The following is a 15,323-nucleotide window of genomic DNA, read 5'->3' on the forward strand; positions in this document are numbered from 1 at the left end:
TATAAGTTATACAAACTGTAACCCCATAAAGTTTCTATTCGACCATTAAGTGATTGTTAAACTTACATATCAGTGACAGGCGAAACAACAATATCGCAAAAGATTACGGCAAAACATTGCACACTCTAAAAAGGCGCATTTATATTGTTCAGTGAATACATTAAGTAACCATATTGAATCCGAACTGAACATGAATTCCAGAAGGGTTCGACTTCTTCAATAGCCGTATATCTCTTCAAATTTTACAAACATGTCATGCAATTGTTTATTACGAAAAAGTAAGCAATTTAAAATCGTATACACTATAAAGTTGCAAAATCGAATTTAGGATTAACATAAATCATAATAGGACAAAAAATCCTGTGTATATGTTATTAGTGTAAAACGTTGTATTAACCTGGTGGTAACAAAATGTAATTTCATGTAGCCTAGTTTTTTACTGGAACGACTTTGCTTCTATTCACAAACCACTTACATAACCATAAGCTTTAAATAGTATAAAATGACATAATTTTACGTTAAGTACGTAGGGAACACACTGTAAGACCTATAGCGCGACATTTTGTAAAGCGGAAGTATTTATAATACCACACTATTTACACCAACGACAGAATAAAGCCAAATATCAAGTAAGCTAATATCTACGTCGTTACAAAACCCAATGTCCTAAATAACACATATATGACAATTAAGAAGTGATATGGTACGTTTAAGAGGGCGGAAATAAATAACAGAAAGAGCTAGCCACAAGGTAAGTAGTGGGGTTAGGTAGGACGATGTTTAAATCCTACTCGCTCCTAGTTTCAACTCTTATTGCGATATAGACTTTGTTTGGATTGTTCTTAGTGCTTGAGAGTAGGCCTACAGTACATGATGGCTTAAAACGAAAAATCATAAAAGTAAAAAACACCTTCAAATTATATATGGCTTTAGGATTAACAGCTGTTTTTTTCATCTTTTATGAGGTCCGCCAGTCGCCGCAAAGCCTATTTAAAACAAAAATAATATTGTAAAATAAAAGTTTAGATAATAGGTTCGCAAAACTGAACTTTTGCCAAACTTCATGCATCACGCATCGCTGGTTTCTTAGGAACAACAAAGGTGACAAAACGGATGCACGATTGTGGCTTTTAACCCTAACCTGGTTTTGCGTTGACGTTTTTTAGTTTGTATTGTAGGAGTATTTTTAAAAATATTTAACTTCAGTGGTGAATTTCCTTTACAAAGATCACATTTACTTTTAACCATTATTAGATGAGCGTCAAGACTTCGCAAAGTTTGTTTACGTTAACAAAACTATATTTGTAGTTAAAAGTCGGTGGTTCTTAACCTGTTGTAGGTTAACATAACACAAGTGGTGGCTTCTAGGTCTCCCTAGTTTGATTGCTGGTTTAATAAGTGTTAATACATTTTGGGTAAGTTGTAGGTTTCAGCCTTCACAATGGTATAGTGCTGAATCAGTACAGTAAGGTATTAGCTCCAAAAAATGTTGTAATATTTTCATCATTCAATGCACTGTCCTTTATCCATAAAAAATGGCTACTTGCCTGGGTGCTTAACTAAAAATTTTACAGTACTATCTACGGTTTTGAAAATTTACAACCCGATTTATTTCTAAAGGCAGTGAAAGTACTTTAATAACGATACACAGATATCCTGGTCTGTTTGCCTTTAGCTTTGCCCCTAAAATGGTACATTTTTTTTAATCTAATATATCATGTAATTCGTGGAGTTTCAAACTAATTCTTCTTTGGCTGGCTCATTCTTACATATGAGGCAACTGGATTTGGGTACTGTACTATATTTCTCAAGTTAGATACCCAGTTGCAGGACATTCATTAATGTTTTAAGAATTCTATAGGATTAAACTTTGGATAAAAATGGTAGCTGCCCATTTTGTTCATGACAAATAACAAACGTTTGTTTTCAGGCCAAATCCAATTGTTAATAAGGTTGCTTTAACTTGCACTAATGAGAAGAAAAAAAAGAAGTGCATTTCCTAGATTTTATTTCAACGTATGAATGGATTCATCACTTGTGGGAGTTCTCTTTATTTTATCTCTACAATGCAGACTAATTGTATCAGTGCAATGTCCAAAGGTTTGTGATTGCTTACAACAAAAAGAGTATCCATTTGGGTATGCCATCACCTGTGAAAGCAACCGCGTTTTAAACAAAACACACCTTGGAATATGTTCTGATGTATTTACGTTGGATTCATTGCAAAGCATTCCATCAATCCAAACTCTTACAATAACTTGTTTCCGCATCAAAGAGTTGAAATATTTAAATAATCTAAAACATTTAACTAAGTTGTCTTTAAGCAAAACTAATTTAACACATTTTTCTTTGGATTATGTTAGTTCATGTAAACATCTAAATCAGTTAAATTTATCATCAAATGTGCTTGACACATTTACTGGCTCTCCAGCAAGTTTATTACGTAGCAATCTAGAAGTTATTGATGTTTCTAACAACAATCTCATGGATATAACAATAGTTCATCAGCAGTTACCAAATCTTAAGTCTTTTTATCTTCAAAACAACGATATGCAAAGTACCTCAAATATAAATCAGTTGTTATCACTACAGAAAATTGCCATTTCTGGAAATCCTTTCAATGAAAATTTCAATTTGTCGAACCTTCAAAATTTATCAACATTGCTTGCACAAAATGTGAAGGCCATGTACACTTTTAATGCAGATAACAGCTGCAAAAATTGCAGATATTTACCTGCTCGGGTTAATTATATAGACTTGCAGGCAAACTCTTTACTTCAAATACCTTCTTGTCAAGGTCTGCTGGCAGGTTTACAAAACCTCTCTATTCTTAACCTTCATGGCAATAAAATATCACTTCTTTCTCAATCATCATTCACTGGAAATTGCTTTAAAAAACTTGAAGTGATAGATTTGTCGTGGAACAGACTAGTTTCAATTACACCCTCTTCTTTAAATTCTTTAATTTCTCTTCGATTCCTAAATATTTCTCACAACTTTCTTCAGCACATTTCTCATGATATCCTAGAAAAGTTCTCTTCTGATAATTTTAGTTTAGATTTGAAGTTTAATCAGTGGTCTTGCGACTGCTTCCTGTTTAACCTTCAATTATGGCTGAAAAACAATCCAGTTTATGACAAAAGGTTTATTTGTCACCAACCTAATATCAACAAAGACAAATATCTGGAATCTATACCATCAGAGAGTTTAAACTGCCAAAATGCGTCGATAAAACCTCCAACCAATATGACAGCATTTGAATATCAGAATGGAAAAGTTACATGCTTAGCGCAAGGGGTTCCAAAACCAATTGTATATTGGTTAACCCCTCATGGAGAAGCAATATCACTTTTAAGTCTTGGTGCCAACAGCAACCAACAGGACACATTCTCGCTCAGTGAGTTTGGGGAAACACTGACTGTAAAGAAGTTGCAGCTACCAAGAACTGGAGTATACAGGTCAGATTGGTGGTTAAAACCTAGTTTTTACAAATACAACATGTATTGTGTGTATTTTTATCAGAATAAAATAAAACCCCCATGACATTTGCAAACGAAAAATTTAGTGTGCAACTCATTCCTCCAATAAAATAACATTGTTGTAATATCAAGAAATGTTAAATACAGGCACTTAGTTCAGGTAATATTAGGTGCCAGGTGGTATTATCAGTGCTAAACAGATATTTTTGTCTAATATTAACTAGTATTTTAGCTATGATTTGAAATTTAAATCAGCATATTATCCCTAGATTAAGAATTTCAAAAAATAAAGTCGCATATGTCTGACATGATCTTTGGATTTTATTTTTATCAATTTTTGTTTGTTGTACCTGTTTTCCAAATAATAGTTGTAATGCTAATAGAGCATTAATAAATAATTATATCACACATCCCTGTAAGCCAGTGGTTCCCAACCTTTTTGTTGTCGCGACCCTCTTTCCAATTTTCAAGAACCTACGCGACCCCAATTTCTTCCATTGGTTTAAGTGACTCAAAAACTAGCCAATAACATAATTGTTAGACTGACACATTCTTTTTCTCCTTACACTTCTAATTTGTTTGTATTGTGTTGTATTTTGTCAATTTTTCGTTCAGCACATAATACACCGCGACCCCCTGACAACCTCTTGCCACCCTCAGGTTGGGAACCACTGCTGTAAACGATATTAGTTTATATTCATTCTTGTCTTTTTTTTTATTTTTATTCAGTACAGTGTTATCAACAAACAGTGTGTTTGCTTTACAGATGTATTGCTGATAACAATGTCACTTCGGCTGAGGGAAATGTTGCGCTCGGAGTAATTTTAAGCCAGACTAGTACCATTATCCTGCTGACTGTCGCTTGTACTGCTTTCATTGTGGCTGTTGTTGTGAATCTCATCAATATGTTTGTGTAAGTAATTTGTGCAAGAAAATGTTCAGTTATACTAATTGAAAACAAAGGTAAGTATAATTTGCAGTTCTAACAATTTATCCAGGTAAGCATCACACCAAACAATCTACATTGTACCAGTATCTAGTGAGTTTATTGTCATCATTTTGCAGAAAGACTAATAATCCAATTAGAACGGAAACTATCATCAATTGATTACTCAAAAAAACCTATACATCTTGTGTAATGAACAAAATTTATCAATCAAGTGTACATCACAATTCTGTTTAAAAACTGATTTTAATATTATATTGGTATCTCCTATGTTAACAATAACAGTACAGATTTGTATCCTATAAATCTAATTTTCCCATATATTTAATTAAAACATTCATTTGCATGTAATAAAATACTGCCATGATTTGTACAGAAGCCAGTGACATGTTTGGATAAGTGCCTGTCATAAGATATAGTGCTTCCTTTAGACATGCACTAAAAAGCTGTGCTAATTAGTGTTTTTTCCAGCCATTGCACCCCATGATTTCACCCTACTTGTTGTCAATAATTTTCCAATTCAATTACTAGCCCATGTAATGCTAAGTGGAGATAATCTTAATGTTTTAAAAACAATTATTTAAACATAATACCCTTACAGAATAGCTAGGTAAGGCATTCAGCCTATTAACACTTTAATATTTAATAGGTTTGCAACTTTGTAAGGTTTTAGGTGTGATAAAATTCAGATATGATAAATGAAACAGTTTTTTGACTTGAACCTAAAGCACAACCTAAAGTTGTGCAATTTTGTCAAGATTTGGAATTCAATTTGTCGTTAAACAGTTCCACCTGATTTATAGATTTAGAATGAGACAATTGCGCACAAAACCAAACTAATATTGATGTAACAGTTTGAGGATTTAAAGCCCAATATTTGTTTGAAAAATATATCAGAGCTGTTCAATAATGTTGACTCAGTGGTTAGTGTAATTCTTGTTAATAGGCATTCTTGTAGTATGCGACTTCCTGTGCACACAGAAGCACAGCCAACATTAATGTATAGTTGAGTGTCAATCAAGTTTTGTGGGACGCACAGAGATAACACATTAACTGTTTTGTAGATACATATGTGAACACATTGAGAAAAAGAGACTTTACAAGAAGGCACTTCAGGCTCAAAAAGATGAAGTAAAAGTAAATCCACCAATTAAACATCGTTCAAAGTCTATGGATGAATCGATGGCTTCACTTAATGCTAATAGGTAACATTTATTTGTCCTAAAATAAAAATCTCAACAATTCTATTTACCAACATTTTAAACTAGTAGAACTTTTTATTTGTAAAGCCGTTCTTGGTAATTTATTACTAATTACAAAAGTAAGATTGTATTGCTTGTTGTTAAGCACAAATTAAGTGTACATTCATTATTTATGAATATAATTTTTATATTTTGTTCCAGACATTACAGTCGATATGATTACACCTGTCAGCAAATGTTCCTGGATACTGTAGTGAAGGGAGCCCACACTGTTAAAAAAACGCTGTACGACGCAAGACATTCTGAGTTCTCTGCTAACATGTGGGAATATGCTGCTAATCTCAGGTAGCAAATCTCTTTAAAAACCAATATTCTTGTTTCAATATCTAACAACAAAAAACTTCTTGTTTTAACCAGCGGAGCTGTTAATATTCTTGTTAAAAGTAATATGTAAATATAAAGTTCGGAAATCCCTTATTATACAAAACAAATGTGTTTTAAAGGGGACGACTGCACATAGAGATGCCCAGTGGAATGCAGTTACCAAGTATCTCAATGCCCAGCATTTCCATGCCGAGTATATCAATGCCAACCATCTCTATGCCAAACATGCAGGTAAAAATAAATCATTGACTTCCGTTAACAATTATTTTGTGTTCCCCATCATGGTTAATCATTCAAAGCTCTTTATTTAGTCCAGGGGTTCTTAAACTGGGGTACATGGACCCCTTGGGGGTCCATAAAGGCCTAATTAAAGAATTTTTAAAAGAAAACACTTTAATTCAAAATTAAACGGTTTTGCACTGAATGTATAGTTAGACTCCATTTAACTTTCACATTTTTCGGACCGAAATAACAGAGTCATGAAGTCTATTTGTATTGTGACGTCAATTTATTACGTAATTTTGGAGCATTTCTTGTCTACCGGGGTCCATGCAAAGCAAAAAAATTTTTTAGGGGTCCGCCCGGTCCGCGGTGAAAAAAGTTTAAGAACCCCTGATTTAGTCTTAAAATGTCTACTTCATATAGTACTGCTTAACTTCTTCTTTTCACAGGTTATCATATTTTACTTATTTGTAGGACATCAACACCAACATAGAGAAGTTAAGCAGTAGTGTTATGCAACGGAGTCACACTCTCGCCACTTCAGTTGGCTCCGTGTTTACACTCAAGAAGTGGATGGGGCAGCCTCCGACCAATTCCAGCGATAATGGAAGTCAAACATCAGAAGGTACATTTATTTTATTTTCAAACATTTGAAACAACCCTGGCAATGTAATGATAATGGAATTTAACGGAGTATAAATTGTAATTTCTGGGTAACACAACCAGAAAATGTTGTACTTAAATAGATGAAGCAGACACCCCTGGAGTTAGCCATGTTCGGGTTGATGTTCATAACAACCAGTCCCCGTTCCACCAAACTGGCCATCCTACCAACTACAGCCCAAAGGAGGACATTTTATATGACGGACCGCATTCTTCCAGAGGGCTTAACAGTGGTACAGGCGACGACAGCCAAGTAACTACTAGTCGTGAAGATGATCAGTTTAATACCTCACCAACGATAACACCACCTGGTAGAAATGTTCAGTTCAAAGAAAACCAACAATCAGATGGTTGTTCTGCTACAGAAGGCCCCTATATCCACACAATTAGCTCAGTTGTGGATACACAATTCCATTCCTACGAAACATCTGTGTGACAATGTTATTCGTGACACGTGTAGATTTTGAAAGGATTTGCTGGACAAATCAAAACGTAAAATGTGCAAAAGTTACTAATAAACCATCTTATTATTATTGGGCTGCATAATGTATACTCCCGCAAAACGTATTGATGTCGTTTTCATGGCTGCCGCGTTTCAAATTATTCACTTCTCTGTCTTTGTGATAGGTCATTGTAAATGTCTAAATATTAATATATTTATATATATTGCAATTGATTAGTATTAGCAAGTTTAAAATAAATTGTGTTCTGATCAATTTTGATTTAACATTTAGCACTTTAAAGGCAACTAACTAACCTCGTTCATGGTTTCTTCCGTCGCAAACGAATAAGATATCCTGCAGTAGGCTGACGGCGTTCCCTCCACCACCTCGAATACTGAGCCTGGTAGTACAAGGACTTTCTTTTCCAGTGCTTTTCGCTGGAGAAGGTCTGTTGTGTCGGCGATTCCGTTAAGTTTTATCCATAAAAACATTCCGCCAGTTGGTTCATTCCATTCGGCCAATCCTGCATCAAAATTTTTTTTTTGTTTTTTAGCATTTGAATGGCTTTGTAAGCAAAGTTTTGTTGTAAAGCCAAACTTGAGTAAAACTGTTACGTGTTAGGACTCCCAAAATCTGACGTTCGCTTGAACAGTAACCGCACATTGTTAAAGAGGATAGCATAATGTAGAATATTTTAATATGTGGGTGGGCGAGTTCTATGATCCCGCTTAGTTGATTGCTGCAAATCCACCCTATTTTGGTAACAGGAATGGGTTGAATACAAGGCTACATGGGACTCGATTGATTAGGTTAATTTGGCTGGAGTCGAAATCGGGTTGTTTAAAACCGACCTCGCAGAACTGTTCAAAGGCATCTCGTTCTGAGCACTTCATTTTTGGAAAAATACCTACTCAGAGCCCTTAAGTGGTTTAACCTGTAAGGTGCGTGCTGCAAGCTTTGAGACAGACGTCTCTCTGTTTCTTGTAGAAATCTTTTATTTGTTGAATGTGAGAAGTAAATCCCTCCATTCCCCATTCGTCAAAAAGTCGACTCATCATCATCTGCAAAAAGTATTGTATGTAATTCATAAAACCATTCCTGAAATTTTTATCAAAGCATTCTCAAATTTTGACATAATAACTTTTTTTTAATTAAATTGTTATCCTATAGATTTTTTCCAGTTTTTTTCTATTTTTTGCTTAATCTAGTTTCAAATGATATCTTGCTTGAAAATGAGACTGGCATATATTACACAGTAACAGTAGTATTAAGAAAAATAATGATGATATATTTCACGCAAAGTTTTTCCAAAAGATACAGAAAAAAAACTCATTACTCAAGACCAGCTCAACGACCTATAGATAGAATTTAGCGTTACTAAAAAAATATGGTATCTTTACTTCTTGTGTAAGCAAAAATGGCATTCTTCCCACTTTGAACCCAACATTACCTTACACCGCAGGGATGAATTGCTGATCAATTCCTTGAAGTTTTTGTTATATAGGCCTAATATCGGATCGGAGCCGATGCCCCCTTGCCCGATACTAGGTTGGTATCATTGCCGACCCGATACCAGTCTGTGACGTCTGATTATAAAAGCATCGTGCTGTACTCGAACCAGGGGTGAAAGTCAAATAATTTTCTCACCGGAACGATTAAACAATTCCTTAACGCATGCGAGTGTTCACAAGGTAAACCAGTAACTTTAGGAAATCCGAGGATATCGTGCAGAAACATGCAATTGAAATCTTAGTCTTATATAATTCAAGGAGTTGGCCTGTTTAAAAAAGTTACATGGCCTAGTATTAACATTTATTTACCGATACGGCGTATTGCACAAATTATTTTACCAGAACGCCATTCCGACCTATACTTTCAACACTATCTCGAACGAACTGGTTTGCTATTGCAACTTAAGTAGCCTAAAGTTAATCGTAAAAAAAGCGCGAAAAAATTGGTTTCGAGAAGGCAAAAGGTTTGTTAAAAAGAGACATGACGCATCAGGCACAGGAAAAGATTAGCACTATTAACTGCGCAACTAAATGGCTGTACCTAAATCACGTTAAAGTTTGCAGGAAAAAATAAGGCATACATTGTGTTTATCTCGGTTTAGAATTTAGATTTGCGTTACTCACGATACAATAGCCGCCTGGAAAAGACTTTTTTTGATTTTCACAAACAGCAAACATTGCGTTAACTAGATATTATGGCAGAACTTTTTTGTTTTAAGTTCACACAGCGATAGGCTACCCGGACACATAGAAAAGGTGAAAAGCTTAAAATTGGCAAAACATATTGCAAAATCACAGAAGATTCCCTCGAAGGGCGAATTTCATTACATTTTGGTAGTGTAAGTCAAGAAGATAACGTATAGTTTGGAGATGGCATCGCATCGTGACCCTGGATCCGGCCCTGGTATGGACGTTTTTCGGTATCTGACCATATCGCGGAATACTTTCTGTTTTTAAACATCTGTATCGAAACAAAATGTAAAGTATCGCACATCCCGATAGCTGCCTATAAGTTAATACATTTGTACTGTTGTAAATTATTACAAGCTTTCATTGTTATTTTAAACTCCACGAGGTCTATTTGGAGACCTAGAAAAAAACAGCTATGCTATTCGTACGTTAGCTGCCTTCTTATATAAACCAAGCCTCGCCTATTAATATACTCTTTTCAATGTGGCGAGCCTCGTTGTCATAGATTCCGCCGGGAAGCTTTTTGCATTACACAGATCACAGCAAACCGGGGACGGCCTATAGCGTACAACATGAAAACCTTGTTCACGTTTAGCCTAGTTTAGCCTAATTTCCACTTAAAGAAAGTGGACAAAACGTTTGTATCAACGTACGGTCGCCTACACTCATGTTTTCTCAAACTTGGGCAAAGTACTATCAACGACCGCATGCGTCAGTGTAGTCGCAGGTTGTGCAATCCTGGTCTATGGAATGGCTGAGTTAATAAAGAACACTGGCATTAAACCTAACCTAAACCGGAACTTTATGAACAGGTTCAGGGCCAATTTTTCCGGACCATAATCGAACCTAAACCGTTTTTAAGATTTCAAGTAGCAGAAAATAACCCGAACCTGTCAAAAAAGCGGTTCACTTCAGCATGACGTCATATTTCTATTCATGTTAATTTGTGTAAAAAAATAATATTCGTTCAATAAAACGTTTTATTTTTTTTGGATATTTCAATAATAATCTGCTTGTGTTTTAATACGTCACGTAACTTAGATTTAATACGAGTTACAATTCAATAATAAATCTCTACATTTATTGATCCACAATTTTTGTTTTAACACAACTAATAATGTATCCGAACCGGAACCAAAACTGAACCGGATTCCAAACCCTTAAACATTGGCACTAAAAATGCTAAAATGATACCCATTACCCCAAACTAAAGTTTATTTTCAGTGTAAGCTTAACAAGCAATTGTTAAGGTTTGGTCTCCTGCGATAATTACAAAAACGCCAACATACGCCCAATGACCAATATTTTCGCAGATTGGTTTATTATCCCGCATGTTTGTTAAAAGAGAAAGGAGGGAGCCCGGAGGCGTGGGCAGTAAGCTTCAAGCCAAGCGGGTAAAAGATAATGATATTAGCGGTCAGAAATAGGCAGTGGTTATGTTCAAGTAAGCCGGAACGGCGCTCCGGTAAAAAAAATTCCGTTCTGCCGGAACGGTCTCTGGGTATAGATTTGTAGGTACGCCGTACTTTAGATGTATTTAAACAAAGATTTTAGTTGCATATTTATTCACCACATCGAACAATAACCTACGATTTTTTTAAGTTAGGCCTACTTGTTTTAGACTTCCCTCTATGACGTAACTTTGTGACGCCATCTCTATTTTTTGCGTTCTCGACTCTCGTAAGAACAGTTTCATGGCTTCATTAAAAAAATTGTCATACCAATTCAAAAAACAATGTTTTTTTTGTGGACATAGTGCCTACATGGATCCGTTACGCGTATTTCAAATAGCCTTCTATAGTTCACATATATCAGCGCTGACTGTGTATTCCTACTTTAGAGGCTACAGTTAGTTAATTAAAGTGTGAAACAGCCTTGTTTTAAAACCGATTACAATTAACGCGACGTTTCTTGGTATAGGCGTTCAAGGAGTGCTACAACGCTCCATCACACACTTTTTTGTTATACTGTTTAGTTGGTGGTGAACAGCATGAAAGCAATGACAACGAGCTTTATTTATTTTACAGTGTACAATTGTACGTGCTACCAGATGATAAGGAATGCAGTGGTATTAATTTACTAGTTTACGGGATGTGGTGCCACTGACATTCTACGGCAGGGGTTCTTAAACTGGGGTCCAAGGACCCCTTAGGGGTACGTGGACTAGTTTCAGGGGGTCCATGAAGGCCTAATTTAACTATTAGCGTATATTTAGGCAATCAATTTTTCAATAAAAAAATTTATTAACTCAGTTCACATATTTAGGACAGAAAACGCGAATTTCTAAAGTCTGTTTGTATTATGACGTAAATGTATGACGTCGTATTTAAAACATTCTTGCCTACACTGGTCCATGCGAAGCAAAAAAAATTTTAGGGGTCCGCGGTAAAAAAAGTTTAAGAACCCCTGCTCTACGGAATACAAGTAAAAAAGTTCGGCATTACAGCCCATGTACCAAAAGTTGCCTTTATGTCATGTTTTCAATAAAACTGGATAGTTTCTTACTTGCCAAAAATGTGGCGCCACGTAACCAATTAATTAGTTACGTTTTATTTCCTAAATCATTGTTTTTAAAAGGATCAGCTATTTTGCTTCCCCGGTGTTAATGTGCAAAACCGTTTTTCATAATACTGATGCATTAGAGATTAGACTGTAACCTGTACAACTCACGAACGAAACTATTGATATGTTTGCCGAGTAAACAAATATATAGGGTGATTCGAGATTTCGAATCTATATACATACTTCGTTTTATCTTCTCCTGATTGAGGGGAAACTCTGCAAGAAACGGCCGACTTTCTATCCTTTTCGATAGATTCCCATCTTATTAAAATGGAGCTTATTAAACCTAATGAACTGCTAAGGACTTGACTCGATATCGAGTCAATCGCATGAAATCTTATAACAACTTATAAGAGATAACAAAAATGCGACATGACCTTTGACCAACCTGTACTAAAGTACTTGTGTGTAAAATTGATGCCTGCTGGTGAAGTATTATACGTTGAATAAATGGATTTGCTCCAGAAACCCAGCCAAGTCGCAATCCAGATGACATCACCTTTTATAAAATCATTATTTTTTGCAATAAAAAATAGGATTAATAAACCCAGACAGGTAATATATAATAGGCAGTTGTAATCCCGCAAATGGGCATGCATACAACCTACAAAAAAAGTATATCGAGTATATTACTTCAGAGTTAAAAATATTTATATATAGGTGCTTTGCAAAATCCTCTAACGATTTCAATCTATGTATGTTTTATTCACCTTTGACATAGAATCACTCCGAATAACTCTGCCATCAACATCAATGGATTGATAACTGGGTACAGGATCCTAAAGATATCAGTTAAAAATAAAGTATTTGACAGAAAACAAGAAAACATGAACATATTTAACTTACTTGAAATTGTAGGAAGAAATAAGGATCATCCTCAATAATTAACATGTTATATTTCTGGGCAATCTGGAAAATACATTAACACTTGTCTATCAACTAAAAAAACTTTAAATAAAGTTGTATTTTATATAAGCAATTGGATTAATTATTATCTACATATACCAAAAAGTACAACAAAATCGGTTTCATTAGTCTGCAAAAGAAATCATTACAGCCATCACAGTGTTTATAAAAACGAATATAATATATATTATTTACCTCATATATTTCCTTTTTCCTTTGCAAGGTTGCTGTTGCCCCAGTAGGATTGCCGCCATTGGGAACAGTGTACAATAATCTTGGTATACCAGAGTCGGGATCAGTTGCATCTGTTGGTTTCCATCTGTCCATGAGTGTTTGCAGTGAACTAGACATCATTCCATATTTGTCTGTTTCCACAGGAAGAAGATTGCATCCCATTGGGCGTAGCTGGGTACACAAATAAACCTATTGTATAGCAATTGTGTCTTGTTCATAAATTAAGTTGTTTTAAATAGCAAAATTGTGGGGACAATATACTGCACATACATTGTGCTTGGAGATGAAACTGTGCTGTCTAACTAGTGTGGATTGTAAAAAAATATATATTGTGTGAAATATTTAAAACATTCAATAAAGGTAGATATAATGGAACAACTCAAGTCATCCCAGATACAAGAGTATTGTATTAGCCTAGTGTTGTACAGTGTGTGTGTGTATTTAAACTTTCGCACTGAAAGATAAAGACACAAAAAAAGGCTTTATATTCATACACCCAGCTCAAACTTGTTTTGAAACGAAACAGCAAATCAGCTTGTAATGTAAATACATAATACCAAAATAAAGTTTTAGAAATAAACAAAATTGTATCAAGAGTACTGCAATGCTTGGTCCATATCAGAACCGCCAAAGTGGATTTTTTCACCACTCTTTGCCACAATATCAATTGACTTGAAAGGAAACAATCTTGGGTTTGGCATACCACTGGCTAACGACAAAATATCGGAATTTTGTAGTGCTATGGCCGTTGTTTTTCTACAAAATTAAAAACAAAAGGCAGATAATCATAACCATTTTAGTAGTAATATTTTTTTCCATATTGTTATATCATTAATTATAATACAACTTGCAAAACAACTATCAAGTTAAGCTTATATTTAAAAAGACAGTTTACCTGATAGGAGATTCCCGCCTCAAAGAGCTTTGTTTTGTTATAAACCTGTAAAAGTTAATAATATACTCTTTATCAAGACTCTAGTTGACAGTAATTTTGTATCTTAGGCATCCACATTAATGGCATTAATAGGATATCTGTATCCAGTCGACCATTTTTCTTTAATTTGTCAACTAAAACACTTTAATTGACTTGTTTTGTTTACAACATACTTTTTAAAAATTCAAAAGGTTATTAGAAATGTTATCCACAAAGTCCACTACACCTATGACAATTTATGATTTTACTGTTTACTGATACCAATTTTTGCCTTGCATGCAATAAAAAAAACACTTTACCTAACATTAACAGTGACAATTGTTACTTTTTAAATGCTCAAATTTTGTGCATAGCATTTGACACAAAAATCTAAAATTAGAAAATGTAGTTAAGAGTTTGCAGGATTTAATATGCATAGAAAAAAAATTAAACCTATTTGAGGTTGGGTAAACCTTGTATGAACAATTACCATTTTTTTGTAATTATGATGATAAACAAAAAGGTTAAACACTAGTTTACAGTTTGTATGCACTGATAGTCAAGGCCATGGAAAAGTTTTAACTTTGTGTGAAATTAATGTAGCCATATGTGAACCCAGCGGGGTTGTAGGCCCTTGTTTTGCATCGTGTGGTCTAATTAATGCTAGAAATTTGTGTGGTCTAATTAATGCTAGAATTTGGCATGGGGACTTATTGGCATAAGTCCCCATCTATTTAGGGTTAGATTTAAGAAATCTTTGAAACTGTAAACAATATTGAAATACAACTTTTTACCAAGATTTTGAAATCAAATGATTAAAAGAGTATATTTGTATAGAACAGCCTGCCTAGTCGTTGTTAAAGAATGATCTAATATGACTTTTAAAGAATTATACATGTAAAATCCACTAAATATTAAATTTGGTCAAGTAAAAATAGTGCATTAAGTAGAAAATCTCAAGTGCTACATCATATAAATTATAAAAAGTTACAGATGGCAAACTGACAGTGTTTTTTCGTAAGATTGCTTATATCTTTACCTTGAAAAATTCATTTCGGTTGTTTGTCCAGGTTTTTCTTGTATTATTCTTAGATCTATTTAGGTACTACCTTTAGCAAAACAAAATATATTTTATTATTAGTTTTTCTCAACCTCCATTAGCTAAATA

General features: G+C 34.5%; 2 protein-coding genes across 2 annotated transcripts; one reads left to right on the forward strand and one right to left on the reverse strand.

Moving 5' to 3' along the window:
• Positions 1-213: 213 nt before the first annotated feature.
• LOC146136097 (kynurenine/alpha-aminoadipate aminotransferase, mitochondrial-like) lies at positions 214-15,313 on the reverse strand. The gene is made up of 11 exons (XM_083396157.1): positions 15,308-15,313; positions 14,138-14,217; positions 13,836-13,998; positions 13,204-13,431; positions 12,949-13,011; positions 12,813-12,881; positions 12,491-12,601; positions 8,274-8,400; positions 7,654-7,862; positions 866-986; positions 214-822 (listed from the first exon to the last, which is right to left on the reverse strand). The coding sequence occupies exons 1-10, from the start codon at positions 15,311-15,313 to the stop codon at positions 936-938; spliced, it is 1,107 nt and encodes a 368-aa protein (XP_083252283.1). The 3' UTR covers positions 214-822; positions 866-935.
• Positions 1,204-7,613, forward strand: LOC146136098 (uncharacterized). The gene is made up of 7 exons (XM_083395099.1): positions 1,204-3,458; positions 4,246-4,392; positions 5,490-5,630; positions 5,829-5,972; positions 6,131-6,242; positions 6,708-6,858; positions 6,980-7,613. Exons 1-7 carry the CDS (start codon positions 2,023-2,025, stop codon positions 7,330-7,332), a joined length of 2,484 nt encoding a protein of 827 aa, XP_083251225.1. The 5' UTR covers positions 1,204-2,022; the 3' UTR covers positions 7,333-7,613.
• Positions 15,314-15,323: the final 10 nt, after the last annotated feature.

Source organism: Ascidiella aspersa, chromosome 8, assembly GCF_963924565.1.
Source record: "Ascidiella aspersa chromosome 8, kaAscAspe10.2, whole genome shotgun sequence".
Classification (NCBI taxonomy): Eukaryota; Metazoa; Chordata; class Ascidiacea; order Phlebobranchia; family Ascidiidae; genus Ascidiella; species Ascidiella aspersa.